This window comes from Juglans microcarpa x Juglans regia, chromosome 3S (genome assembly GCF_004785595.1).
Source record: "Juglans microcarpa x Juglans regia isolate MS1-56 chromosome 3S, Jm3101_v1.0, whole genome shotgun sequence".
Classification (NCBI taxonomy): Eukaryota; Viridiplantae; Streptophyta; class Magnoliopsida; order Fagales; family Juglandaceae; genus Juglans; species Juglans microcarpa x Juglans regia.
Genome location: NC_054599.1, coordinates 1,412,794 through 1,440,711, shown reverse-complemented (window position 1 = coordinate 1,440,711; position 27,918 = coordinate 1,412,794). Strand labels below are relative to the sequence as shown.

Below are 27,918 nucleotides of genomic sequence, written 5' to 3'. Positions count from 1 at the left end.
GATAATTGGCTTCCAGTTACAGTATCTGGCCTGAAATAAATTCGGGACGGTACCCGCATACTAAAATTTAGATAGATCAAGTTTAGGTACTAATTTTAAATCCACAACCTTGGTTTAAATCTGGTATCCATTATTTTTTTTAATCCGGATTTAACTTCGTAAATTTCCATAACAAACCATTATTCATTACTTAACTCTCTAACTGCTCCGGTCATATTAATTTCCAAATGTCACTACTTTCGAAAAATCAAAATAAATATACAAGAGAGTCTGTTGTTTCACACGCGAATTTCAATATTTAGTTAGAACTATACTTTTTGTTCTAGTACCCATTTTTTGGGTCACTCACATTTTATCTTTATCTCTATACCTTTTTATCCTATTTAGTTGTTTCCTTTTTTTTTTCCAAAAATTCGAAGACGAGAATGGCAATGGCAATAAGAGTTCCAGCGAAAGAAGAGTGGGAGATTTGGGTAATCTCCTTGCATTAGAAAAAATAAATACTAAACTATCTGATTATTTTTTAGTGAATTTTAATGATCTGTTGCGATTACTGCATTTTAGAATTTGAGAATTGCTGGTTTGACACCTAGTATTATCTTTATTATTTCGATATCCTCACCCAACAAATGAAAATATATAAATAAAATTAGAAGATTATCCTTGACAAGAATCTTTTCCTTTAATTCAGGTCAATACAAGTCAAGCCACACAAATCTTTTTTTTTTTTTTTTTTTTTTGCACTTTTGAAAGGGACAGAAAACGTTTGAAATGCTTGTTATCTCAAAATGTAAAGTTACTTTTATGCTTTCCAGAAGGGACTATTTTCACGTGAGTGTAATGAAAACTCCTCTGCCCGTCAGCCACCCCACATCTCGGGCTCACCATTGTACGTTGAAAATGTGCCTGTCGTTGATTTTAAGCACAATTTATTTATAATAAATATTTTATATATATAAAAAATAATTATTTAATAATTTTGGAAATAATTAATATTTTTATTTGATATTTTATGGAATAACTTAATTAAAAAAATATATTTTTATTTTATAAAATTTTTATGAAATATATTATAAAAAATAAAAATTAAGTAGGTAATTTATAAATTATTATTAATTATGTTATAAAAAGATTTGTTTTATTGCGAAAACTTTCAATAAATTTTGTGATAAAACCTTCCCATTTCTTTATTAAAATACTTTCAGTTTTTCATCCAAAACAAAAAAATATAATAATCACAAGGATCGCAATTTGATATTGACCAGAATCAAAGAAATACCAATATTCCAAGATTTGATCATATTACAATTATAGAAAAGTATAGAACAATATGAAGCATGAAACTTATCAAGAATCATAAACAGAAAACAAGAAAGAAAAGGAAATATAACCTGTGAAAGAATACACCGATATACGTGGTTCGACCTTAAGGGTCTATATCCACGGCAGGAATGGTCTCGGAGAAGCCTTAGAGATCTTTTATTGATGAACAATATTTCATAGAGAAACCTCATTATACTAGAGTTACAAAATCCTCACCGAAATCACAAGAAATCACATAGATTTCTTTTCTCTAAGAGCAAACCCTAGAAAATCCTATAATCGCCCCTTCTCTGCTCTCTCTCTCAAAACAGCCGTAATTACATAAAATGAAAAAAAAAAAGTCTGCAAGGGTTACAACGCATAAGGATGTATAAATAGATTGCAACAGATGCCACCACGTGAAGAGATCCAACGTTCAGCACATAACCCTTCAAATTAAAGCCACGAGCTTCTCACGTGCCCCTTTTAACTCTGCTTTATTAGCTTCAACAGTTAAGCTCGAGCCAAAAGCATCACCATCTTAATCACATAATAAAACACATTAGTAATTAAAAGTAACAAATGCAATGTATTGACATACATATTACAATTTTTTTATAAATAAAACAAAATGGTTCTAATACTATGTAATAATTTATGGGAACTATATCTATTTCATCTTTAAAAAGTTAAAACTATCTCATCTCACTTTCAATTCAAATGCACAAGATTTTCAAAAATCATATCATCTTATCTTAACAATTTCATTATTATTCACAAATTATTTCAACTCAACTCATCTCAACTCAATTCAACTCATCTTGTCTCATCTTTGAAATCAAACGGGACCTAAAAGTACAATACTTAATTTTATTAAAATTAAAAAAATGATTTATACAAACCTCAAATAGACAAATCTCATACAAGTCCTTGTAAAAAAATAAATCCCATTTCAAAAAGGTATAAAAAAACTATTCTTTATTAATAAAATTTACTTTTTTATAAAATATTTATATGTGATTTATCTATTTACTCTTTATCTCGACAAAATGATCTCCATACTTCCTATTCACTGCCAACACAGTACCAGCACGTGACCTATCAATTGTAGAAAATTGATGAATGGTCGATCAATCTAAATGTGATATATATATATATATATATATATATTTATATATTTTGTTGGCTTTCATACGCAAGAAATAGTATCTGGAATAAGCCACCATAACATTGTTGGTTATAATTCTATCAAGAATAAAAGCACTTTGGTTGGCTGAAATAGTATCTGTCAACACTTCTTTGAGTCTGTTAGTTATCACTTTGGACACCATTTTATAAATGATATTACAAAGACTAATAACCTATATTCAGTCACAATCTTAGGGTCTTTGTTTTGGGAATCAAAGCAATGAAAATATGATTAACAGAGTTGAAAGGAATGTTACCATTTAGGAGGTCTAAATCTGTTAAGCACACCTTGTCTCCTACTGTAGTCCAGTAATTTTGGTAAAAACAAGCACCAAAACCATGGGGGCTTGGTGACTTCAAATGAGCCATATTTTTGATAGCTACTTCTATCTCCAATCTACAAAATGGTTTGCTCAATTTCTCATTCATTTCTCTTATCACACGAGGCTCAACATATTGCAAACGCTCATTCATATATGTTGTACTTGGACTTTTTGTGGTGAAAAGCCTTTCAAAGTAAATTCTGAAAGCTTCATCAATTTCATTGTAACTTTTAAAAACTCTTCATTGTTCATCCATCATCTTCTTCTCTAATTTGGACAAGCATAAAAAAATTTAGTGTTTCTATCCCCTAAAGCATACCAGTTCCTTTTTGCTCTTTGTCTCCACCTCACATCCTCCTTCTCAAGCATGATCCCAATGTCCTGTTGCACTCTTTTTATTTCTGTTGATTTGTCCCTACTCTCCTCATCTTGAAGCTTTTTTTGAAATTCAGACTTCTCTTTTGTTTCTTTCACCCTATCCATCCTGTTCTGATCACTCCATCTCACCAGGGCATTTCTACAATTTTCCAACATATTTTTAAAATTCTTTGTATGTTCTCCACTTTCTCGATGCCTATCCCAAACCCCAAATCCTTTTGATCACTTCTTCACAATCCTCCTCCTAAGCCCAGCTAGCTTTGTATCTAAAAACTTTCTTGCGTATCCAATTATTCCTCCTTTCCTTATGCATAGTCAACAACAATGGTTTATAGTCTGAACTTCTTCCATCTAAGACTTCCACCTAGTAATCTCTATACATTTGTGCCCAACATAAATTGGTCACTGCTCTATCCAATCTTTCTTTACTGAATGTATCATCATCATGTTTATTACTCCATCTGAACTTATTCCATCTCCACCCTAAATCAGATAGGTTCCCCTTCTCCATAGCTAATCTAAACCTCTCCATTTGTTTTTCTTGTCTCGGTTTCCACCCTCCTTCTCGTCATGAGCTAATATTTCATTGAAGTCCCCTATCGCACACCACCCTTGATTACCCCTTGGCCTTAGTAACTCAAATAAATCTCTAGCTTCAACCTTTTTGTGGTTTCAGGTTGCCCATAATAACCTTTCACAGCCATCTATCCTTGCCTTCCTCATATGTGATCCACACGTTTATATGCCTCTGTGTAGAATTCATAACTTCAACATTTACCTTGTTGCTCCATAGGAGTGCTAAACCACCACTTCTCCCAACAGACTCTACTACAAAGCATCCTTCACACTTTTTCTTAAATCAATCTCTCTACTCTTAGCTTGGTCTCCATCAAGAAAACTACTTCGAGTTTCTTCTTCTCCACCATATAGTAAAGGTCTTGAACTGTCTAAGGGTTCCAAAACCCTCAATAGTTCCAACTTAATATTTTCATTGTGATTGTGAGGCTGATGAATAGCCTTTGCCAATACTTGCTAAGAATCAACCATTCTCTTATTATTACTCAACCTCTTTTATGCTTCAAACTCTCACCCTCACCCTCTCCCTCCTCCTCCTCATCCTTTAATCTTTTCCGAGTTAAGCATCCACCAGTTTTATCAATAATCTTCCCCTTATCTCTAGCTTTCCTCTTCCACCCTCTCCTAGTCAAAAGCCTTTCAGCATTACTCCCTTCAATAATATTCTTTGGTCCTCCCCCTAACTTCACTACTTCAAACTCCTCTATACCCTTAACTTCTCTATTCCCCTTATTTTCTGTCCCATCCCTTTCTTCCCTCCCACCTCTCCTATCCTCCCTTAATTTTTTCTTCTCTTTCTCCACATCTACTAACTTGCACAACATAACCTGTGCACCAATACTCCTCTCTTCCCCTTCACTACTTGCACCCCTTTCTTCATTTTTTAACATTTCAGTTATCAACCCATTAATAATCCCCCCCTCCCCCCCCAAATCCTTTTTTGACCCTTCCTCAGCTTCCTCCTATTCCACATTTGTGTAAAACTTACTTGCTCCCCTTTTTGTATCTTTAAAGCCTTCCCTCTCATTCACTCTGTAACCTGTTTTAACCTCAACCCTATGCCACACCCCATATAGATCCTTCCCTTCACAACCCTTCAACCCATGAGTCAAATAGCCACAAGTAAAAAAAAGTCTAGGCAACTTCTCATACCTTAGGAGAATCCATAGCTTTTCTCCTTTCATAGTGATAAATCTACCTCTAGCCAATGGTTTGTGAAGATCTATACTGATTTGGACTCATACATATTTACCCCATCCATTCCCATCTGTCTTCATGTCAACCTCCTCCACCTTACCTATAGTCTTCCCTATATGCCTCCCATGTTCTTCATCCATGCATACAAGTGGCATATTGTGCAGTTGGATCCAGAATCTCTCCTGCTCAAACTTCAAACTCTGAGGTGGTGTGAATTCCTCAAACAGTTTCAAGGCAAGCTAGTGTGAATCAAATAGCCATGGTCTCCTACTCCATACCCATTGCTTATCTACTTGATTAGCAAAAGTCAATGTAAATACATTTCTCCCAAGGTCAACAAACTTTGCTGGCTTACTGACCTTCGAAACTTTCATCATTATTATCTCTAAAACTTCTTTGCTAATACTCCTCTCCAAACATTCCTTCACTACCAAGCTACACTCCCCTTTATATCGAATTTCTTTTGTGACTATTTCATTACGAACTATGGCTTCCCCTTCCTCCTTCGTCAAGTAGAACCTCTCCCACTTCTCTTCTATTTCTTTCATTATCCTTCACTGCTTTGGCTCTATTCATTAAAGCTATAATAAATTCTTAGGTCGCCGAGACCTTAAAATTAACATCGTATAAAAAAACAATAGTAGTATTCATTTCTCAAAAGGATAACTATAAGAAAAATTTTATTCATCATCCTTACACCACACAACACATATAATTTTTTAATTTTTAATTTTTTTCCCCTTACCAAATATGTGATATATGGATGATTAGTAGAATAACTCAATTAATTTAGGAAGAATAAAACAAAAAAAATTAAGAACAATTAAAAAAATAAAAATAAGTATGTTGTGTGAGATGATTAGTAGCAAAACTCTAAATATAATTTGTGCCCTAGACAATAAGTTATTTTATACTTTACAACAAAAATTAAAAGAACCAAAACTAATACATCACATCATTAAGATCTAACCATCAAGATAGATTGTGTTATATAACTATTTTCCATCTATGTTAATTGAAAAACAGGGATTCAGATCCAAAATACACTTAGAGGGAGGTGAATAGGTGTTTTCAAAATTTATTGGACTATTTAAATTAATAATCAATCAAACAACCAGTCGATGAATCAAATCACAAGAAATAACCAACACAGAGATTTTGGTAAAAAAGTGGAAACTCATTTAAAAATCTAAAACCATTCTAGATGTAAGTCACTACCTAAAATCCAATATAAAAATTTAGTTCATTACAACCAAGTTAGAAACACTTAAAAGACTATTAAAGTAACTAAATCTGGATTGTAAAACCACAAGTATCCCACTCGATCTCTGCACCTTTGCAGTTTTAGACCACCAACTCGATCTCTATACTAAGGCAGCTCAAAAAATCCTCTCGGCCAAAGAATACATCCACACCAATAGACTCAATAGTACTTGAACACGAGTCAATGTGCAATGGATCTTCTTAGAATTTTCTCTCAAGAAAACAATAAAATATAGTAGCTTTGGCTTCCCTATACAACCTAAAAGTTGTACATATTATTTTATATATACTTAGGGCTTGAGTAGGCCACTTAGAGAGTCCAAAGACTCCGAACCCTAATGAAAAAGTGAATCTTGGAATTTTTGCTTGAGCAAACTATCAAACAATTATCGAGCAAACTTCCTCTCCCATTTTTCATTCTGTAAATGTTGGAACTTGAAGATCCTTGTAAAAAGAGAAATTTATAGATAATGGCATTAGCTTTCTAACGACACCAATATCACCTCAATACGATATAAAAATAAAAAGTTACGATCAATTGACATCAGCTAGATCAGTCTCTACAATGTTGCAAATTTGCAATTTTTGCACATTTTGTTCCAATTCGTGCAACCTAGACTCTGCTCAAAATAATTACAACTCAATAGACTAAATTTTGCTACAAGAACATGTCAAAATATTATTTTTGTACTAACATTAACAATTATAATTAATTGGATAATGGTGCAAAGTATAAGATATACAACACCAAATTAATTTAAGGGTGCGAGTCTACTTTTTCCTTTATCAAATCGGCAATGTACAACAATATTAGCACTTTCATTTATTATTAGTCAAATATTTATTTATGGTTCGCTATTCTTATAATAACTCAATATTGACATCAAGCGACTAGCAATTTAATTAATGACTTAAAAAACATGAGTGCAGTATTTACTCCACAACATAATACAAACCCTCTTAAAAAACCTAGCTATATATTGTCTTTTGACAAAGAGAAATAGCATCTAGTAACACTAGATCAATTATTAAGTGGTACTGTTATCTAAAAGGAGTTGCCAGCGGCAACGGGCTTAGCCAACTGCAAGGGCAGAATTGGTAAAACCTCATTCTAGTGCTTAATGACGATGGATGGCATTGCGACGCCATGCAATTTGGATGGATGAATTAAGCTGCAAAATGTATCGACCATTCCGAGTCAGACTGAGTGATGTGGCCGAAGTTGTTGCATTATTGAGACATCATAAACCATCACGTAGATTCTCGATCTTTTTATTATTTATCTAACAAAATGGTAAGTTATTTTAGTGTTCGTTAAATATTAGCATATAATATATCTTTTCTGATTTAAGTTTATAGATTTTCTTTTTGCAAAAAGAAGAAAATTCCGCTAACTATGATTTGACCCAATTGTATGTTAAAATACATAAAAATCGTGATGGTGTTTGGGTGAGTCTCTAAGCAAAGACAAATTATGTAAGTTTAAGTTTTTTTAATTCCATTGTCACATAATATTTTTGTTACTTATACTAACTTTAATGTTTTTTTTTTGTAGGACTAGATGATATCTCTTAAGAAAACTGCTATGGATCCATTTGATGTATCATCTGTCAACGATGCTCAGATCCTTTCTCAAGTTCTTGGATCACGTTCTGAATATTTGAGGGGCTTAGGATGTTGCGTAAAACCATCCTCATTATCATTATCCTATTCTCGTGCCATATCGTGAAAGGAAACTTCTAGGGCCAGAGATTATTTAGCAGACCACAGAGAAGATAGATACCATTCGGGCTAGAATGAAAACAACTCAAAGCCGACAAACGAGTTATGCAAATAAACGCCGCTACCAATTAGAGTTTGAGGTTGGAGATAGTTATTTTTTAGGATAGTACCGATGAAAGGAGTTATGAGATTTGAAAGGAAGGGTAAGTTGAACCCAAGATATATTGGACCATTTGAGATTCTTGATCAGATTAGACTAGTGGCTTACAGGGTGGCACTACCACCGGCATTCTCGGGAGTGCATAACGTGTTTCATGTGTCTATGTTGAGAAAGTATATCCATGACTCTACGCACATTATAGATCATGAACTCCTTTAGATTCAAGAGGATATGACCTACACCAAAGAACCAGTGCGGATTTTGGACAGGAAAGAGCAAGTGTTATGGACTCGAACTATCCCTTTGATTAAAGTGTTGTGGAATAATCATGCTATCAGCGAAGCGTCTTGGAAATTCGAGGAAGAGATGCCAGTTATGTATCCTCACTTGTTCGAAGAGAATTTTTATAACTTGTAACAAATTTCGAGGACGGAATTTTTGTAAGGGGTAGAGGATGTAAGACCCAGTGTTGTGGGACCCAGCCTCGTGAACAAGGCCCAGCCTTTCTTGGAGAATTAGATACGGTGCCGTTTTGGTGAGCATTTCTTTTACATCAGTTTCCTTTTCGATTTCTCCTCAATTTGGTTATTTCTCCCCTGTTTTTTCTCTCCCTGTATCCCTTTCTCTTCAGACGGCTTCAGTTTGGACTTCTTGCCTCTCTACACTTTTAAATCCTTGCAGATTAGTGTGCCTCTCTCTCTCTCCCGCGTCCCTCTATTGCTCAGTATTTGTTGGAGTTGCAGTTTTGGGTAAAACAAATTTCAGACTTGGTTGCTGTGAGCTTCTCTAGTTGGTAAATCTCCTCTTTTCTCTTTTCCTCTCTAAGATTTCACATCTCTCTTCCTCTTACATGAAATGGCTATTGAATAGAATTTTTTTAAAAGTGCAGTCCGTGGTTTTGGTGGATTTTTCCCATGCATCTTTGTGTTTGTTGTAGTGCCGTGATTACGTCGTTCTACTCGGTTTCTTATAACCGTTAAGCCTTCAACCGTAAGCTATTCACTTAGTTGGGTAATTTTTCTCTCTTGAAGAAACAAAATTCTGACTTTCTCACTGAATTACTGGGAATTATTTTTTCATCTCTAGACAGTGTTGTGTTGGATTTGTGCTTTAGAAATAAATAGTAGTGAGTCTCGTTGGTTGCCGATTAGCATTTAGAAGTGTTGGATTTCCTTTTTTCGTGGAGTTGTGGACGGAGAAAAACATTTAATGTGTAGTGCTATTTTGGTTGAGTTGTTGGTGTTTGCTTGGAGTTATGGGCTGCTGAATTGGGTTTGATATATTGATTACTTGAGTGAACGTTAGTTTCGGTGGATGTTTAGACCAATATTGAAATTAGTATATGGTATTTTGGGTTGAAAGGTGGGCTGTCCAAGTGATTAGATGGCTGTTTGAGTTGAGTTAAATTTGTTGAAATATGGTTTAGAATTTGGATCTTAATTCTTTAGATCGAAATTGTGTTGTTGGTCTTTAATACTTAGTTTATATATATATATATATATATATATTATTTTTTAGGAATAGGTGACGAGATTAATAGAGATCATTTTCAAAGCATAGACAATACACTGCATGAGTCAGGTAAGCGGGGTTTCTATCCTAGGTTTTATACGAGTTATTAAAACTGAGGTTGACTTTATGAAAACTTACATATTTTGTGATGAAATGAGAACTTGGGAAAACAAAACCAACCTCGCTTATTTGCATTACTCATGAAATCTGTGTGGAAAAGGAAAAATATTTTCTAACAATTCATTGTGTAGACATGAACTAAATTCTATCATGTGATCTCTGAAATCTAAAAAAGAGCGATATTGAGATAGTTTGGCTACCGGGATTAGTACAACCCTATCACTGAGGTGAAACATGGTCTCTGCTCTATGAGATGCTCTGTTTTGATGTGATAATGATACTCAGTTTATGTTATGCTAAAGTATTGTGGGTTTTTACTTGTTTTAAAACTATCGCTTTGTTACTTTTGAAAACATGTTTTGTTCTGCATGATAACATTGTAAAATATTTTATTTTGCATGCCGTACTTGTTGAGTATTTGGAGTCTGGTCCACGGCGCTTGAGCGGAGAGTCTAGCCGCTCGAGCGAATACAAGTCAGAGAGCTTTGCTCAAAGATAGCTCGACAGACCGCTCGAGCAAAGGAAAGTCAGAGAGCTTCGCTCGACACCACTCGACACACAGCTCGAGCAAAGGCAAGTCAGAAAGCTCGATGCGGGCTCTACACGCCGCTCGAGCGAACATCACTAATTCTACTTAATTTAGGGTTTCTGCTGCATAAAATATATAAGCGATATTTTTATGGCTTGTACTGTATCAGAGTGAACAGTAGCCGTTCCACACAAAATTGTATTGTGATTCCTCAAATAATAAAAATCCTCTGCAGCTCCTGTGGACGTAAGCAATTTGCCGAACCACGTAAATACTGTGTCGTGTGTGATTGCTTGTTTTTCCCGTGTTTGAATTTACTTTATTGTCATCGTTTTTCACAACAGTACTTTGTAGATGCTCATGTTTGCATGCTAGCATATGTCCTCTGCTTACTGAGTTGTTGATAACTCACTCCCTTATCTTCATAATATTTTCAGATGATGTGGAGAGTCCAACTGAGGATCTAGATTAGAATGGTGAGCATGATTAAGTTAAGGAGATGATGTTAAAAGAAGAAATTTTGATGTCTTTTAGATTTGATGTCTTTTAGATTTAATTATGTTTTGGATTTAGTAGAACTTAGGAAATTATCAGTTTGGTATGTTATGACTACCGGGAGATTGTGGACCCCTTGGTATATTATTGTTGCAGTAATGACTTTGCGGAGTTTTCAAGGTGTTTATTTAGAAGATATGAGATTGATTTTTGCTTATGAAGTTTTTGGAGATTTATTTTAGATGTGTTGGGAAACATATTTATAAGTAACAGGTAGTAATTCTCCAACCCACCCGGGTATGGGACATTACATTTTGAGTTTTACTAATCATTCCCACACACCACGTACCACTTTTTTTTTTTAATTTTATTCTTTTTAAACTTATTGATTTTTTCAACTCATCATTCATATACCACACATTTGGTAAGAGAAAAAAATTAAAAAAAAAAGTGATGTATGGTGTGTGGAGATGATGAATAAAATTTTTCTAAGATTTTTGCTTATATAATTCCAAAAGTTATAAATTAGTCCATTGTATTCATAGACCCTTATAATTGAATAGCCTTTTTTTTTTTTTTTTTTTTTTTTTTAATTTTTATTAGTAATAACCAAAATAGAGATTTTATTGCTTGCTGAAATGGTTAAAACTAAAATTCTAAAACTATGACATGATATTTTTAAATGGGTTGGAGAAAATTCTTTGATCAATATAGTTCGTAGGAAAATTTTGCTTTTAAGATTAGTACAAGATTTTTCTAAATTGGGTTGGAAAGGGAGGGATATTTCCCACCCAGCCCATGATAGTTGGGATTGGGTAAAACAATGAGGCCCAGGGCAGCTCGAGCCTTACCCTCCAATGGCCCCAAAATCTCCAAAAGAACTCGAGTCTCCAGCTGCATCAGCTGAAGAAGGACACCTTGCGTGAGAAACCAGACGAAGGGGGACAGATGAGACACGCTGACTCTAACATCTCTTGTGACACCAAGAATTAAAAGGCCTGTGTCGGCAGGTGAACAGAGGACACAAACGACCCTCCATTTTTTGACAAAGGGGACTAGAAGTGACTGCACTATTCACCCATCGGTAAGACATACCTTGGAAGCCACGCCGGATTAAATGAGCAGTCTTAGGAGCCTCACCACATTAAATACTAGACTAAGATAGTTGCAGGTGGGACGACTCAATGCTGAATAGGGGAACAAAATGTTCCCTTTGAACTTCATGTAAAATCTACTTCCCAAGTACAAAGAACTCCCTCTGGATTGAATTATTCTAAGCTAACACTAAGAACACATAAGATTAACTTAGGCAATGGAGGCTCCTCGGACCATTCCAAGCCAACCTTCTTCTTTGTGTATGCATGTGAAGATCCCGGCTCTAGTTGCTAGAATCTTGTCTAGGCATGCAAAATACAACGTTAACAGTGCTGCTGTTTTTGGGATCTCTCCTATAGGCGTAACGTGTCCTTTGTATGGCAGCGACAGCCTGTTCTTAGACAACTTGAGGATGCAAAGTCTTACCAGAGGACATGGAAGGACGTTTTGCATAAATGGAGCAGGTGATGAAAACCCTGACTGCGCAAGTGGAATGCTTGACAAGGAGAGTGAAGCCTTACGCGTGGATGCTACCAGTATAGCCTCGATCGATCGTTCGAGGCTATATCGGCGTCTGTTGCCGAACTCACCCATCGTGTAACTATCCTCAACGACAAGGTTGATACCTTGACTGAGGAGGTACGGAGTTCGACTTTTGCGGATAACGTTATCATCTGACTGTTGTTTACTACATTCTATCAAATTTTGTATTTTATTTTTAATATTTGTAATGAAAAATATTATTGAATATTTCTATCGTTTTTTAATTTCAATTTTTAATCTTATTTGATGTTATATTTTTCAACTATAATACTAAATCACTGCATTTCAAATATATATAAATCAATAATATATATTTATATATTACAAAGTGTGTATATATAAATATATACAATTAAATTTTTTAGACTTGTTCACAAATTATGCACAATAAAAACCACATAATTTTTAAATTAAAGTCATTTAATTTGAATTTACAATGAACGTTCGAATGTTATTACTTAACGTTCGAACATTGGTGCAAACATTTTACGTTCGAAAGTAAAATTAATAACATTCGAACGGTTGCGCCAAAACATTTTACGTTCAAACGTAAATAGACATAACGTTCGAACGTATATGTAACGTTCGAACGCATATTTCCCATACGTTGGAACGTAAAAGAATCTCATTCTATCTTTAGTGAAGGTTTCCAGAAACTGTCACAGAAAATGCCTTTTAGTGACGGTCTAGGGACTGTCACAATTTCCCAACCATCACTAAAAAGCAATTGTGTTGTAGTGGGGGCCCTAAAGGGGGGAGCGCTTAGTGTTTTAATTTAATATCATCCCATGTTCCGTCATTCTGGGTATTGGAAAAAGATCATTTTGTTTTTGGTTGAATTTGATAAAAATTTCAAGATATCTTGCGGAATTAATAAAGTTTAATTTATCAGGAGAAAAGTCCTTTTGACTGAAAAATGGAAGCTCTAAGAATGTCGAGTCCATTTCCTATGGTGAACAATTTAATTTTGGAAGAGATGTCGCTCTTGTATATTTCCGTTGTACTTGGCTTTGCCTGTTTTAATAAAATTCTTATTTACTGATAAAAAAAAATTGGAAAAGATGAAAAGGTTCCTTTGATGAAAATATTTCATGTTTGATGAACTCTCAAGATATCTTGTGTGATCGTGGGTAATACTAATAACCACGAAAAGAACTCGTGGAAATTTAACATTTTTCACGGAAGTCGATTAAGTTGAACGTGCTAATTGCGACGAGTCACTCACCTTTTCCCTCAAGATGTCCCGTGGGTAAAGGTATTTATTGGCCACGAGTTAGACCTTTTGTGGGATATAACACTTTTTTCGGCAAATTTTATCCCACGAGCTTCTCACAACGAAATTTTGGGGCAAAAGACCTTTTCCCAAACAACAAAATGTTTGCTTTTTGCCACAAAAATCATCCGTGGGAAAAACCCATATTTTTTGTAGTGATTATCAATTTGAGAAAGGAAAAGTAGGCTCATACCTTCAAATCATTGGATGTCGTATTTTAATATTCTGCACCATTATCCATGAAATCTTGGTAGTCGGATATTGTTGATGGTGCGATATGTTAATTTTGGTAGTTTTAATTTTTGGTGCAAAATACAAAATTCCTACTGTTATTGTATTTTTTTTATGGGATGTTTTGAGGTCTTTGCGACCTTAGAATTAAGTACTGCTTCAATGTATAGATCAACCAAAGCAGCCGCATCTCAAATTGGCAAGTTTTCACTATAATTTAATGAGCTAATTTTCCTGTCCAACAAATCATATAAGCTCTAAATCAATTATAAATAAAAGATAAGAGGGGCAAAGAGCCAAAAGAGTGAATCCTAACAATCAATACAAGCCAGAAAAACATACATAAATAAAAACAAACGATCAAGAATATTTGACGAAATAGGCTTGGTACCACTTTTTTTATTGACCCAATGTATGCATGGTTAATTAAAGAGATGGCCCCGCCTTGAAAGCCGCCAAAGGAAGATCTTAATTTCCTTTAAAGAGATGTACGTCTAATCTCATACAAAAGACGAATGAAGGTGAAGAACTGAATCAATCTTAGAGAAAGTGGAGAAACCTTTGGGTGTGACATTAACGCATGTGATTAATTCCAAAAAAAAAAAAAAAAAAAAACCTTTCTTGGCTTCTTGATTCTCACGGTTGATCTACGGAGAAAATTCTTTGTTAGTGTAAAATAAGTGTGTTGGCATATTCATGTGACAACCTGTGTTAAATTGTGTTGTAACATTGATAAGTGGGATAAAGTGAAAAGAAATTGAAGTTAGCTCAATATAGCTTGAGTGGAACCCATATATAGAGATCAGTTCGCTCGACTCTTGCTCAACATGGCGCTCGAGTGGATGTTCATATAGAGAGCACTCGACCTAGCACTCGAGTAAAATCTAAACAGATAGAGTTCGCTCCACACTCGCTGGACATAGGCTTGGGGCTGTACTCGTATTTGTTGTTGGAGCTTGTTTGAGTTCCTTTATTTCAGTTTGATGACTGTATAAATCCCATTGGTGGTTTTCATTTTGGGTTGTAAGGCTTAAAATTTTTTGGTACTTAGCTTTGACTACTTTGTATTTTCCGTTGCGATAATTTGTATTGCACACATATTGTATGCTTGCATACACTAGCACATGGCAGTAGGGTGTGTGATCCGTGTGGTCATCATCCTATTCATCCAGGTGTCACGACTTCCACCAAATCACACGTGGGGGTCTAGGGCGCCACAAGCATTGTCGCCACCAAATTACAATATCATTCCATTTAGTGAACTCAATAGTTACAAAGATTCAATTGCAGAAATAGGTAAATCTCTTTTCAAAATTTTCACAAATTCTTTCATAACTATGTTTATTAACAAGTTAAAAAGTTTGAATATGATTTATTAGATTTATTGGCAATTGCATTATACATCAAGCTAGCTAGAGAAGTAAACAAAACAAATGGTCCCACAATGCTTCAAGAAATATATATGTGATTGATCAAAGGTAAACATAGTTTTTAATTTATGTATTTATCTTATTTAACTTTCAATATTAATTTATTTCTAATTCAGTTTATTAGTATTAAACTACTAGTTGCTCTTACTCCAATTTTGTAGCTTGAACCCTATATGTTTGACAAAGTGGACTCGGTTTGTTCATGCTAAATGTGAACAAATTTAAAAAATTATTGAAGCTAAACCAAGTATTCTTGTTACATGGTTTAAAGTCACTTCTTACAATGATATTATTGGAAAATAAAATTTTATAGTTTAGTTTTATATAATATGCCTACACTATATCTAATACATCTTTTTAACATAAGACTTTCTTTGTCATCACCACCAAGAAGTGTGTTTACAATAAATCCTCTTATTCCTGGTGTAGCATCATTGCAAAATTGGTAAAAAAGAGAATTGAGAAATGAAGCAAATATCACTTTGTATTTCTTTCAACGTGAACAAGAAGCAGAGATTACAAGCTGTATTTAAACAGAAATGCTATGACAGAAGGACATTATACAGTGAGGAAAGGGGGAGAGTATTGTAGACTATAATATTTGATTGAAGATGCTGAGATATAAAAGGACTCTTTCAATATTTTTCCTTGATTTCAGACAGAGATCTTCATGCTGTGATTGAGTCATATTAGTCTGTGAGCTGTACTTAAAACTGACTTGCCATCCGAAATTGTCTTCACAGATTTGTGTTGATCGTGAGGATGTTTATCACACAACGACATGTAGTTTCCTTGTTTCTCCAAGAAGCATCCTCTATGTGCTTTGTTTGTGGGAGTTGAGCTGGCTGATGTGCCTTAATAGGTAATACATGTTTTGCTTATTTATTTATTTATTTATTTTAAGACCAACACTTCATGATTCATTACTTCAAGATATAACTATTACATTTTCATGATTTTGGTCTTTGTTTTCAATTTTTTTTTTTTTTTTTAATTTTCAGGCAACACTCATTGATTCATTACTTGAAGACATAATTATAAAATGCATGGATCCGACACATGCATCTGTTTCTACTCATAATGTCCATCCATTAACCAATATTTAATGTTGCAGAACTGCTCAAAACTTCATAACTCATGACGGTAAAATAATATTCTTAACAACAAATATTCATTAAAACAAAATATCATCCACTTTTTTATAATTACATCACAATACTTTCCTAACTATGCAATATTTACAACAACCCGATTTTAACATTTGTTATAAATATGATATAGAAACCAAAATTTTGAGTAAAAGAGAAGATAAATGGGCTCGACCTTCACTAAATCTTCTATTACATGTCTTGCATTGGATGTAACAAAGGAACAAGCTATAAATACAATGAAACATATAAGTGTTATCATTATAAACATACAAGCATTGCACAACCGCAATATTTACTTTTTCTCTAAACTTTTAGTTTTCATCACTCACTTAAAAAATTTAAGATATACTTTCTATCCATCCTAATACATAACTATATTTTTGTTATTAATAGATGTCGAGCATATATTGAAGTCGATGATGGTACAAGACAATTAGCTACAGTAATATTTGGTGCAATTGTAGAGGAAGCACTAGATTGTTCAGCCATTGATTTTATGAATCATACTGATAAGGTAAAATATTTTTTCTTTATACCGTCACATTTCAATTACTCTAATTTGCAAAAATATCATAAATCAAAACAATTTTTATAATAAGATGTTTCTATTTAAAATCTTACGAACCTTCAATTTTGTACATTTAGAATCTTTATTTATTTAATGATGACATATCAATACCAAACTTATATCATCCAGGAGCATCTCCCATTCTTGAAAAGTATCGCCCAAGAAACTTCACAAAAAGATTGGATAATTCAAGTTGCCATAGACATAGATCAACTCAAACAACAGCACCACCAAAAATACAATATCCTCTCAATTGATTCTACAAAAAAATAGGAAACATGCTGATTAGCTTATTTACCACTTGCTTTATCCTCTCATATTATATTGTTTATGTGACTTCATTTTGAAAACTTCTATCAAACTACAGTTAATATTAAACATGTTTATATATTGCTTTGTTTTGTAAACTTGTATCAAGCTTCTTTAGGATGTATATTACTATGGTTGATGTGTATATTATTTTATTTTGCTATATATATAGTTGATATATATTATTAGCTAGGTTATTTTATCTCAAGTAGGCAAACCTCAACTTGGCAAACGTCCCTTGACGTTGCTTTACTACTAGTATGTGTGTGTGTGTGTGTGTGTATATATATATATATATATATATTTATCAGAACATAATTAAGACATGATCACTATTGTTCACCACAGCTTCTGCATCTTCAATACTGCAGCTCACTCGTAATTATTAGATGCAGCATCTAAGGCACTTTCTGTCACTTACTCATGCTTTAATCTAAATCCTCTTCTTGTTTCCTCGTCGATCCAACTTTTAAGTGCAGGTTCATTTTCTACATGATTTTTTATATTGTTAAGTCTTTTTTTTTTTTTTTTTTTTTTTTTTTTTTTTTTTTTTTTTTGCTTCTGTTCTAGCTACATATTATCTGACAGCGTTCATATGTTTTCAATTTTCTAGAAGTGCACCAAATCCGAAAACTCTGGATACTAAGAGATCGAAGTTCATGGGGTTGAAAGATTTTGGAGACCTTATTCTATAATTCAATTGGGACTTTGTAAGCTTTAGTTATGAGTCGTCGTTGGAATTCTCGAAGAAACGTGCGAGTATGGTGAGCATCTTCTTCTTCTTCGTTCTTAAAAATGCTATTTATCTTGTTATCTTTTGACGTGAACGACTAAAGTTAGTAAATACTTTTGAGATTAACTTCAAATCGGTCAGGGTGTTGTTCCCTTTTTACACCCTTCAATAAAATGTGGACATGTAGGAGACTCATGAGACTTACTGTGGGTGCGACATTTCCTTCTTCCTTCTCCCGAGCCCTCCCCTCTCTCTCTCCCTTTTCCCTTTCTCTTCCCTCTTCTCTCTACTCCCTTTATGGAATCAGAACTCATTTCAAACCCTACTCTCTCTCTCTTATCTCCCGTCTTCCAGAACCTGATCTCTCTCATCTCCTCTGTCAAACCCAAAACGAACCCATCTCTGTCAATAGATTTTGAACCGATTTAGGCAAATTTCGAACAAACCCATCTTCCTCATCTGGATCTGGAACCACTTGAGATATTTAGCAAGTACTTGTTTTATCTTTATTGAAATTTCTGCTAGGATGAAACTCTTCATAAAAGTTTCTTCATTGTAATCCGCATTGAAATTTTTTCATATTCACTTAGTGAATTTAAAGTGTTCAGTAAAAGCAGACACCAATGGCCATATGAGAACTATTTCTCATCTTCACTTGTTGATAGAGTATTTTAGTGAGCAAGAGAGGGTATTTTAGTGAGTGAGAGAGAGAGAGAGAGAGTGGAGGGAGAAAAGCTCGAGTCTGCTTGATGAGGGGTGGGAGGGAGGAGGAGGAGGAGGAGAGAGAGAGAGAGAGAGAGAGAGAGAGAGAGAGAGGGGAGAGGAGGTTGGGTGGGGAAAGGAGACGAAAGTAATGCCAAAATTAATGTAGATTCACTGCATGCAATTGTATTGCTAATTTTGTTAAAATTCTTGCATGTGTCCTTTCTTACTAGGATAATGCTTGTCCTCCCGCTCCTAGCTCTAGCTGGGAGCTATCACTGACATTTTTTTGCTATTTTGTGATTAATTAAGTGTTTTTTAATAATGTTGTAATTTTTTTTTAAAAAATATTTAAAAGTGTTAAAAAATACATGTATAAAAGAGAAAAAAGAAAAACACACCAAAATAACTAGCAAGAACCAACAATAGCTGTAGTACCACCCTAAAAATTAAGGGAAATGATACTCTCACCATTGGCTCTTATAACTCGGTGTTGCCATTGGAATTTTTTATTTTATTTTTTAATTTCTCTTTTTACTTAGTGATTAAAGAATTATTTTTTAATAATATTTTATTTTTTTAAAAATATATTTAAAAGTGAAAAATACATGTAAAAAAGACAACAAAAAAAAGAAGACCAATTATACCTAATGATAGCTCCCATTAGAAGTGGACGTAGCAGCGTCCTTTCTTATCATCGATCTGTGTAAAATAGTGAAAAACACCCGTTCTGCTCCTTGTGCCTCTCAATACGTTTCTTATAGATTGAGAAAATCCATACTAGTGAAAGTGGGTCAAAAAAGATGACATAAATATAACCTATGCAAAAACTTGAAGTATGTAACGGAAAAACAGGTATCGTGGAAACCCTCACATAGTTGGGAGGGAGAGATGTCTTGGGTGGATCCCTTCTTGTGAGGGAAACCCATGTGACCACTTGAGTGACATTTTAGTAATTTTTGAATGATAACGTTTTTGTCTTGTAAGAAGGTTGTGCCTTGTGTGTGGTGTGGAGAGAAAGAGGAGAAAAAGCAAAGGTAGGGTAGAAAATATTTCACTGTATTTTGTGTTCACCCTAACAATATTAAATACTTGAATTATATTTCTTGAAGGTATCACTGTATTCGTGGCGTATTGGAGATGAAGTTATTACATATTGAGAAAATCCATGCTAATGAAAGTGGGTCAAATAGGATTAAAAAAATATTGCCTATGCAAAAAGTTGAAGCATGTAGAGAAAAATCAGGTATGATGGAACCCCTCACAAAATGGGGAGGGAGAGATGTCTTGAGTGGATCCCTTCTTGTGAGGGAAACCCATGTGGCCACTTGAGTGACATTTTAGTAATTTTCGAATGAGAACGTTTTTGTCTTATGAGAAGGTTGTGCCTCGTGTGTGGTGTGAAGAGAGAGATTAGGAGAAAAAAAAAATAGGGTAGAAAATATTTCACTGCATTCTGTGTTCACCCGAACAATATTAAATACTTGAATTATATTATATAATTTTTAATACTTTTTATCAATATTGAAATAATACTTTTTAACATGTTTTTCATGTGGACGACTGGGTCATCGCATGAATGGAGCTCATGAGAACGTTCCTCGTAGAGTCGTAACTCGTAGGTCAAACTATTACGTACACATGATTCGGTCAAAAAGATTCATATCTTAAAAAAGATTCATATCTTAAAGAAATAATTACGTACTGATCGTGCTGCAACTTGGAATCTCACTTATTGGTTGATCGATATATAATTCTTTCTTGAAGGTTTAGTAAATTAGCATATAATTTACAGTTACTCGTCCAAATTAGCAAATTAGCATATAATTTGCCTACTAAATTAGCAAATTGCATTTTTCAGTCATCTTCATTTGCACTGTTACATTAATTAACAGTACGTTTAGCTGGCTGAGTGGACTTGGGAGTAATTAATTAGTTTTTATGGGTTGTTACGAACAACTTTATATATATGCTAAAGAAAGACTTGAGTACGGGCCGGATAGACTAATGCCAATGCTTCACTCAATATTATCTATATATTTGTCAGAAGATAACGACATATGACCATTGTTCACCACTTGCCAGCTTCTGCATCTTCAATATTATTGCTTTAATCTAAATCCTCGTCTTGTTTCCTCGCTCGCTCCAACTTTAAGCGCAGGTTCATTTTCTACTCCATAAATCCGCATTGTTGGAAGTAGTTTTTTTTTTCCAAACAATTATGCATATCTGGCTATTACCGTGCATGGAGTTCTTTATACGTACATGACAGCGTTCATACGTTTTCCATTTTCTATATAGAAGTGCTCCAAATCCGGAATTTCTGGATACTAAGAGATGGAAGTTCGTGGAGTTGAAAGATTTTGGAGACCTTATTGTATAATTTGGGACTTTTGTAAGCTTTAGTACTTATGAGTCGTCGTTGGAATTCTCGAGGAAGTGGGCGAGTAAGGTGAGCATCCTCTTCTTCAATCTTAAAAAAAATGTTATGTACCTTATTATCTTTTGACGTGATATCAAATAAAAGATAAATAACAAAAGTTAGCAAATAGTTTCTTCTCATGATTTAATAACACATCGGAAATGAAGTAATAATAGTTAAAATGATAATGAATAACACTTATCATATGGCTAAAGCGCATTTCTCATATATATATATATGTATATATAATTGTTACCTCTATTAATGTTTTCTGGTCTCTATCTATATATACGTATGCTGTGCTGATCAGGGACGGGGATATTGAGAGGCAAGGTCCCAAGAATGATGGTATTGGTTCAGAACAAAAGACAATAATAAAAATGGCAATTGGGCAGGTCAATCAACGTCTGATGAAAGTTTTTTCGAAAACGAGGTGGTTCCATTGGGATGTGGCGTTTTTAGTGGTGTGCGTAGTTGCAGTAGCAGTGGACCCTTTGTTCTATTATCTTCCTGTCATCAACGAGGCTACCAAATGCATTACTATAGATAACACTTTGAAAATCATTGCTATTTGTGTGCGATCGTTCCTGGATTTGGTTGCTTTTGGGAATTTGGTTGCAAGCAGGGATTACATAAGGTCAGACTACGTAATTAACATTCTCGCCATTCTTCCAGTTCCCCAGGTACTATGACAAAACTTTCCTGCTTCTAGTCTTATATATAATCCAAACAATATTACTAATTAAATATATAAATTAGAAAAAAAATGGAAAAACATAAGTTAAAATAACAAACACGCCAAAATCAGAATAAAAAAAAACTAGAAAGTACAAAAAATAGAAAACAACTCAAAACAAAAACCAATATTTTTAAAAGAACTTAGAAAATATAATTTTTTGGAAAATATAATTAAAAATCCCAAAACTAAAAAAGAAACCCAACGTGAAAATAAAATATAAATATTCTGAAAAAATGATTAAATTTCAAAGAAGCGGGGAAAATCATATTCTTGTTAGCATTCTAATGTAAATTATATATCTTGTATTATATTCATAAGAATGCAGGATCGTAACAAAAACATTATTCCATTGATCTCCACCAATTATATTTATGAACAGGTTCTGGTGCCAATTATATTTTCTGAAATGAGAGGTTCGACATTCCGGAACGGAAGGAAATTTCTAAATGCAGTTGTTCTTTTGCAATATGTGCCAAGACTTTTCCGTATCTACAGATTGTGGAAAATAGTCAACGTGACTATCATCCTACCTAAAAGTATCCCACCAACTACTACTACTTGTGTTAAAGTGAATGCAGAAAGCCACAAGAATCATGTCATCCCACCCAAGGGTTTTATAGTGATGAAAGCTGGACTCAATCTCTTTCTGTATCTCGTTGCCAGTCACGTACGTATGTTTAATAATATTTCATCATTTTTTATTATCTCTACTAATTTATAATTAATTACACTACTAATCAGTAGTAGTACTAATATAATTTATAAAGACTAGTTGGGGATGAAATTATATTTATCTTTGATCATCAGATACTGGGTGCTTTTTGGTACTTCTTCTCCATCGAACGAGAGACCACGTGCTGGAACGTGGCCTGTAAGCAAGATACCGGATGTAGCAAGACTTCTTTTAACTGTGGTCATGGTTTTAGCAATAACACATTTTTAAATAATTTTTGTTCTATAGAAAAACCAAATACCACTCTCTTTGATTTTGGAATATTCCAAGAAGCCCGTCAATCTGGTATACTGGAGTCCATGGATTTTCCGCGAAAGACCATCTTCTGTTTTTGGTGGGGACTGCGAAATTTGAGGTTCGTGCATGTTACACCTTTTTTTTTTAATTGAGATACATAATCATACATGCATTTTGTTCCTTTATACTTCCTCACCCAATTTGCAATGTAATCAAACATAATATATTGAAAGTACCAAAAATACCAAAAATACTCAATCATATGCATGGAGGGGAATTTGGGAGTCAAAGCAGGATCTGATGAAGGGGTGATGATGGGGAGTTGGAAAAGGGAAGTCAATTAACATATGGGCTGATTTTTGGTTGCTAGAGCATAGGCTTATCCCTCAACCACAGGATCTGTCTAGAATTCAAGACTGTGGGAGGGTGGTTAATCTTATTGATGCAGAAACAGGATGGTGGAATGTGGATATAGTGAGAAGGGTCCTTCCACCTAGTGCAGCTGCTGAGGTTCTCAAGATTTCAGTTGGTCCAAGCAATATAGATGATAAGCTAGTTTGGGAGCATGAAAAGAATGAAGTCTTTAGTGTGAATAGTGCTTATAGATCACTGTTTTATAGTCTGAAGAAAAACAGGAATGCAGGGGAGAGTTCAAATTCAGTTGCTATGAAGGTATTATGGAAGAAGATTTGGAAATTGAGCATTCCCAACCGAGTGAGAGTCTTTGCTTGGAGGGCTTGCAGAAATGGGTTGCCCACTATGGAGAATTTGAAGCTCAGAAAGGCGATTGAGGACGATGGTTGCAAGGTTTGTCAAAAGGATGTTGAGACAGTGTCACATGTTCTATATTTTTGTCCTTTAATTCGAGACTGTTGGAAAAAACAGTTTGATTATCTACCAGATGATGGGGATGTAGCAGACCCAGTTAACTTAGCTCAGCAAGTGCAAGCAAGAGGAATAAAGGGTGAGTTGGAGAAATTCTTTCTAATAGCCTGGAGTATGTCGTATAGGAGAAATCAGTTAGTGCATGAGTGTACTACTTTATGGCATGAACAGGTCATGGGAAATGCTTTGTCCTTGTATAAAGAACATGTGGAAGCATCAAAGCCCTGGATTCAGAAAACAAGTTCTGGTATTGGGTGGAAGACTCCTTCAGCAGGTGCTGTGAAGTTAAACACTGATGGTGCCATTTTCTTGGAGCAGTGCAAGGTATTGGAGTGATTTTGAGGGATGCCAAAGGTAATTTTCTTTTGTCAGCTAGCAGTACTATAGAGAATGAGGTGAATGATCCTATGGAGACTGAATTGCTAGCAATTCTGAGAGGGTTATAGATGTGCTACCCAATGGGAATCAAGGAGCTCATTGTTGAAATAGATTCACTTCTAAGTGTTAATGCAATTGTACTTCTTGGGAATCTATGTCCATTCTAGGGAATCTGATATATAAAGTAAGGAATTTGATGAAGATGATGGCTAAAGTCACAGTGCAACGTGTAGGCCGTATGGCCAATGGAGCTGCGCACAGTTTGGCAAGATCACATGCATGGAGTTTTGAGTGTTTAACAGTTTGGTGGAATGAGGTCCCAGATTTTGTTTCTTAGATTATTTGGTTTAAACTTTTTGATGTAAAACTGTGATTTTTTCAATAACGCTTGGTTTTTCTAAAAAAAAAAAAAAAAAAAAAGAATCCAACCATCCAATAAAATTATGCCATATACATGATACGTACCTTTTTTTTTATTCTTTACTCATTTCAATGATTAAAATCGAATGAAATTATAAGTGATAGTGGATTAAAAATTATAGTTTAAATGTCTGACGTGCATGTGAAAGTAGTAATTCAGCTACCACAATATTAATTTCAACAAATTAAAGATAATAATTTGAAGGTAAAAAGACGTTATAAATTGTTATTCATTTTGATCATATTATATACATATATATATATTAATGTTTTCTTATCATGATTTTCTGGCAGTTCACTTGGTCAAAACCTTGAAACAAGTCCTTATTATTGGGAAAACTGCTTCACAGTTTTAATCTCGATCTTTGGCTTGCTTCTGTTTTTATACTTCATCGGAAATTTGCAGGTTGGTGCCGATCATCATTTTCTTCTTCTTCTTCTTCTTCTTCTTTTTAATGTTTTTTTAAGCAGAGATCTTATTGTTTTCATAATTATGTGTATATATGAATATGTTTCAACTTTAATTATTTTCATCTAATTCAATTCGTAACAGCTCCAACGAACTTTTTTGAGAAAGTGGTGATATTTTATAAACATATATGTTTAGAGGTCCATAATTTGAATTCTCACTTATTTAATTAAATATTCTATATTAGGTCGTCTGCTTGAGTCTAGCTCACATATCAAGGCATAAATTGAATGATTAAATTCCCATGTATCTTTGGGATCACAAGCACTGGTTTGACAAAGTACGTGTTAGGCCAGGATGGTTTATCTATGATTTTAGTCACGAAGTGAAAACTCATTTGAAGAACGTCTTCAAATTCTAAAATCACTCCGGGTGTAAGACACCATCTAAAATCCAGTATAGAAAAAGTTTGTTACAACCAATTTAGAGAAACTCACAAAACTTTTGTAGTAGTTAAACTTGGCTTACAACACCATAAGTGACCCACTCGATCTCTACAAGCATGTAGTGCCGGAACTCCGACCTTTCTATAGCTTCCCACGAGAACCTCTTGATTTCTGCATCAACAGTAGCTCCAGGCTCTTCTGGCCAATCAACACGTCCACTTCAATGGACATTAAATATGGTTTAATCTTGAGTGTGGTGGGGTGGAGATGTGTTTGTCCAAGAGAGATTCATAATATGGGGAAAAGTTTCTCTCTATAGCTCTTGGATGCAACTAGAGTTTTTGCTCTGTTTCACCATCCCAAAAAATAGAAATAAGCTGTTCTATATATAGTTCCAATTGATCACGGCTCTCAAAACCCTGAAGTTTAAGTTGTCTTGAACATTGGCAAAAGCGAAGTGTCAAGCGCAAGGAAAGCGCAAGTTGTCTTTCAGAAACTGCTCGAGCGCTGCGTCGAGCGCACATCGAGCAAACCTCTCTGGAAGAGTTCTGCTTGAGCACTGCGTCGAGCGCACATTGAGTGAACCTCTCTAGAAGAATTCTGCTCGAGCGCTACGTCGAACGCACATCGAGCGAACCTCTCTGGAAGGTTATGCTCGAGCGCCAGTCGATTGCCAGTTGAGTCGTGTTGAGCACACTTCAATCATTTTCATGTTACACCGCTTCAACACTTGTTACAACACAATTTTACACAGGTTTTCACAAGAATATGCCAACAAACTAATTTTTTCCTCAACAATTTCCAATCCAATTTGGAGGAAAATCTTGCTCTAATATTAATAACAACGTTTTTCTCCCAACCAAATTGGATGAAATTTTCTCTAACCCATTTAAAAAGTACTATCATGTCATAGTCAATTTGAGTTTGTTTTTTTTACACATTGGAGGAGGGTTCAAACCCATTATCTCCATTTTGGAGATTTGGGTCATGTGCCAACCTGCCACAGGCCATTGGCTATGATTAATTAACTAAATGATGGCTAGTCAATTATAGGGTTCTAAGAATATAATGTGACAATTAATGAGTAGAAATCTTTTATGAATATAATGTGGCAATTGATAACTTTTAGATGTAATTTATGAGAAGAAATATTAGAAACTGATCAATATAATTGTGATGTGACAGGTGTACATGCAGTGGGAGGCATCTAATGAGTTGGAGGAGATTTATAAGCGGTCGAAGAAATCTAAGCAGCATAATAAGATCATCATGTTTAAGCGGTTGGAGACATCTAAGCAGTACTACTTGACATATAAGGACGAGGAGGATAAGGCCGCAAACATCAAGAGAACTAAATCACGTAGCATCGAGTCTTGGATAAGCACAATCGGACTCTCTGACCAGTTAAAACAGATTATCATGAGCTATGTGACACCAATATTGGAAGATCAAAACAAACATATTGATACAGAAAACCCATTCTCTCATCTTCCCACAACACTTAGAAGATTGATTAAGCTCCATCTCTGCTTACCTCTGCTAAGAAGAGTGAGTTTCGATCCCCCCTTCCCCCACCCACCTCTAAATTTCAGTTATTTTTCCTTAAAAATGCTTCAAAATTAATCGAATGTATAGTATGATCGATGTAGTGATTTAGTTACGAGTTAGTTGCTACATTAAGAGAAATGTCGTTGATATAACGACATTTGTCTGACATCCATCCTCTATCATACCAACTACTATTATGTCATATTTTAATTCATCTTTAATGTAAGTAGTTGACTTATAAAAGCACCTAAATGTGTCACATCAATTAAAGATTACAATTATGGTTGCTCAATTTTGCGTGAAGTCTAATTTTGCTCAATTGTTTGTGAACACGTAGGTGCCCATATTCGAAAACGAAAGTGAAGAATTGTTGTATGAGATCACCTGTAAGTTTCTCAAGCAAGTGCACTACAATCAAAGCAGCTACATTGTTCGAGAGGGAGAACCATTGGATGCACTGATCTTCCTGGTGAAAGGAATTGCGTGGACCTATTACAAGTAACCATGACAATAAAACTGAGTGTCTTAAGACAGGTGACCTGTTTGGAACATATCTTGTAGACTGGGTGTTGGAATCCCCCGGACTATCCGACCTTCCCTTATCAACAAGGACTCTCAAATGTCATACAAAAGTTGAAGCGTTTTGTCTTATGGCTAGCGACCTCAAGGATATGATGTCTCAATGCTGGTGGAAATTTAGCAAGTTCATACACATCGCCCAATTTGACTCGAAGCAGCTGAAATATTTTGCAGCTTCATCAATCCAAGCAGCATGGCGCCACCATGCCATCCATCCTCATAAAGTACGTACTTGAATGAGGCTATCAAGTCTACCCATGCTGTTGGCTAAGGCTCACCGCCAGCAGCTCTCCAAGTTTAGATAATTTTACCACTTGATAAT

General features: G+C 34.7%; 1 protein-coding gene across 2 annotated transcripts in view; it reads left to right on the top strand.

Moving 5' to 3' along the window:
• Window positions 1–27,534, top strand: part of LOC121258098 (cyclic nucleotide-gated ion channel 1-like) — a 31,207-nt gene extending 3,673 nt beyond the window's left edge. Inside the window, exons 1-4 of one of the 2 annotated variants that reach the window (XM_041159464.1) lie at window positions 22,855–23,049; window positions 24,909–25,020; window positions 26,655–27,017; window positions 27,355–27,534. In XM_041159464.1, the coding sequence (XP_041015398.1) occupies window positions 22,994–23,049; window positions 24,909–25,020; window positions 26,655–27,017; window positions 27,355–27,519 (696 nt within the window). In that variant the 5' untranslated portion in view covers window positions 22,855–22,993 and the 3' untranslated portion in view covers window positions 27,520–27,534. Of the gene's footprint in view, window positions 1–22,854; window positions 23,050–24,908; window positions 25,021–26,654; window positions 27,018–27,354 lie in introns of those variants that run through there. The other variant, XM_041159465.1, reaches the window with a different exon arrangement.
• Window positions 27,535–27,918: the final 384 nt, after the last annotated feature.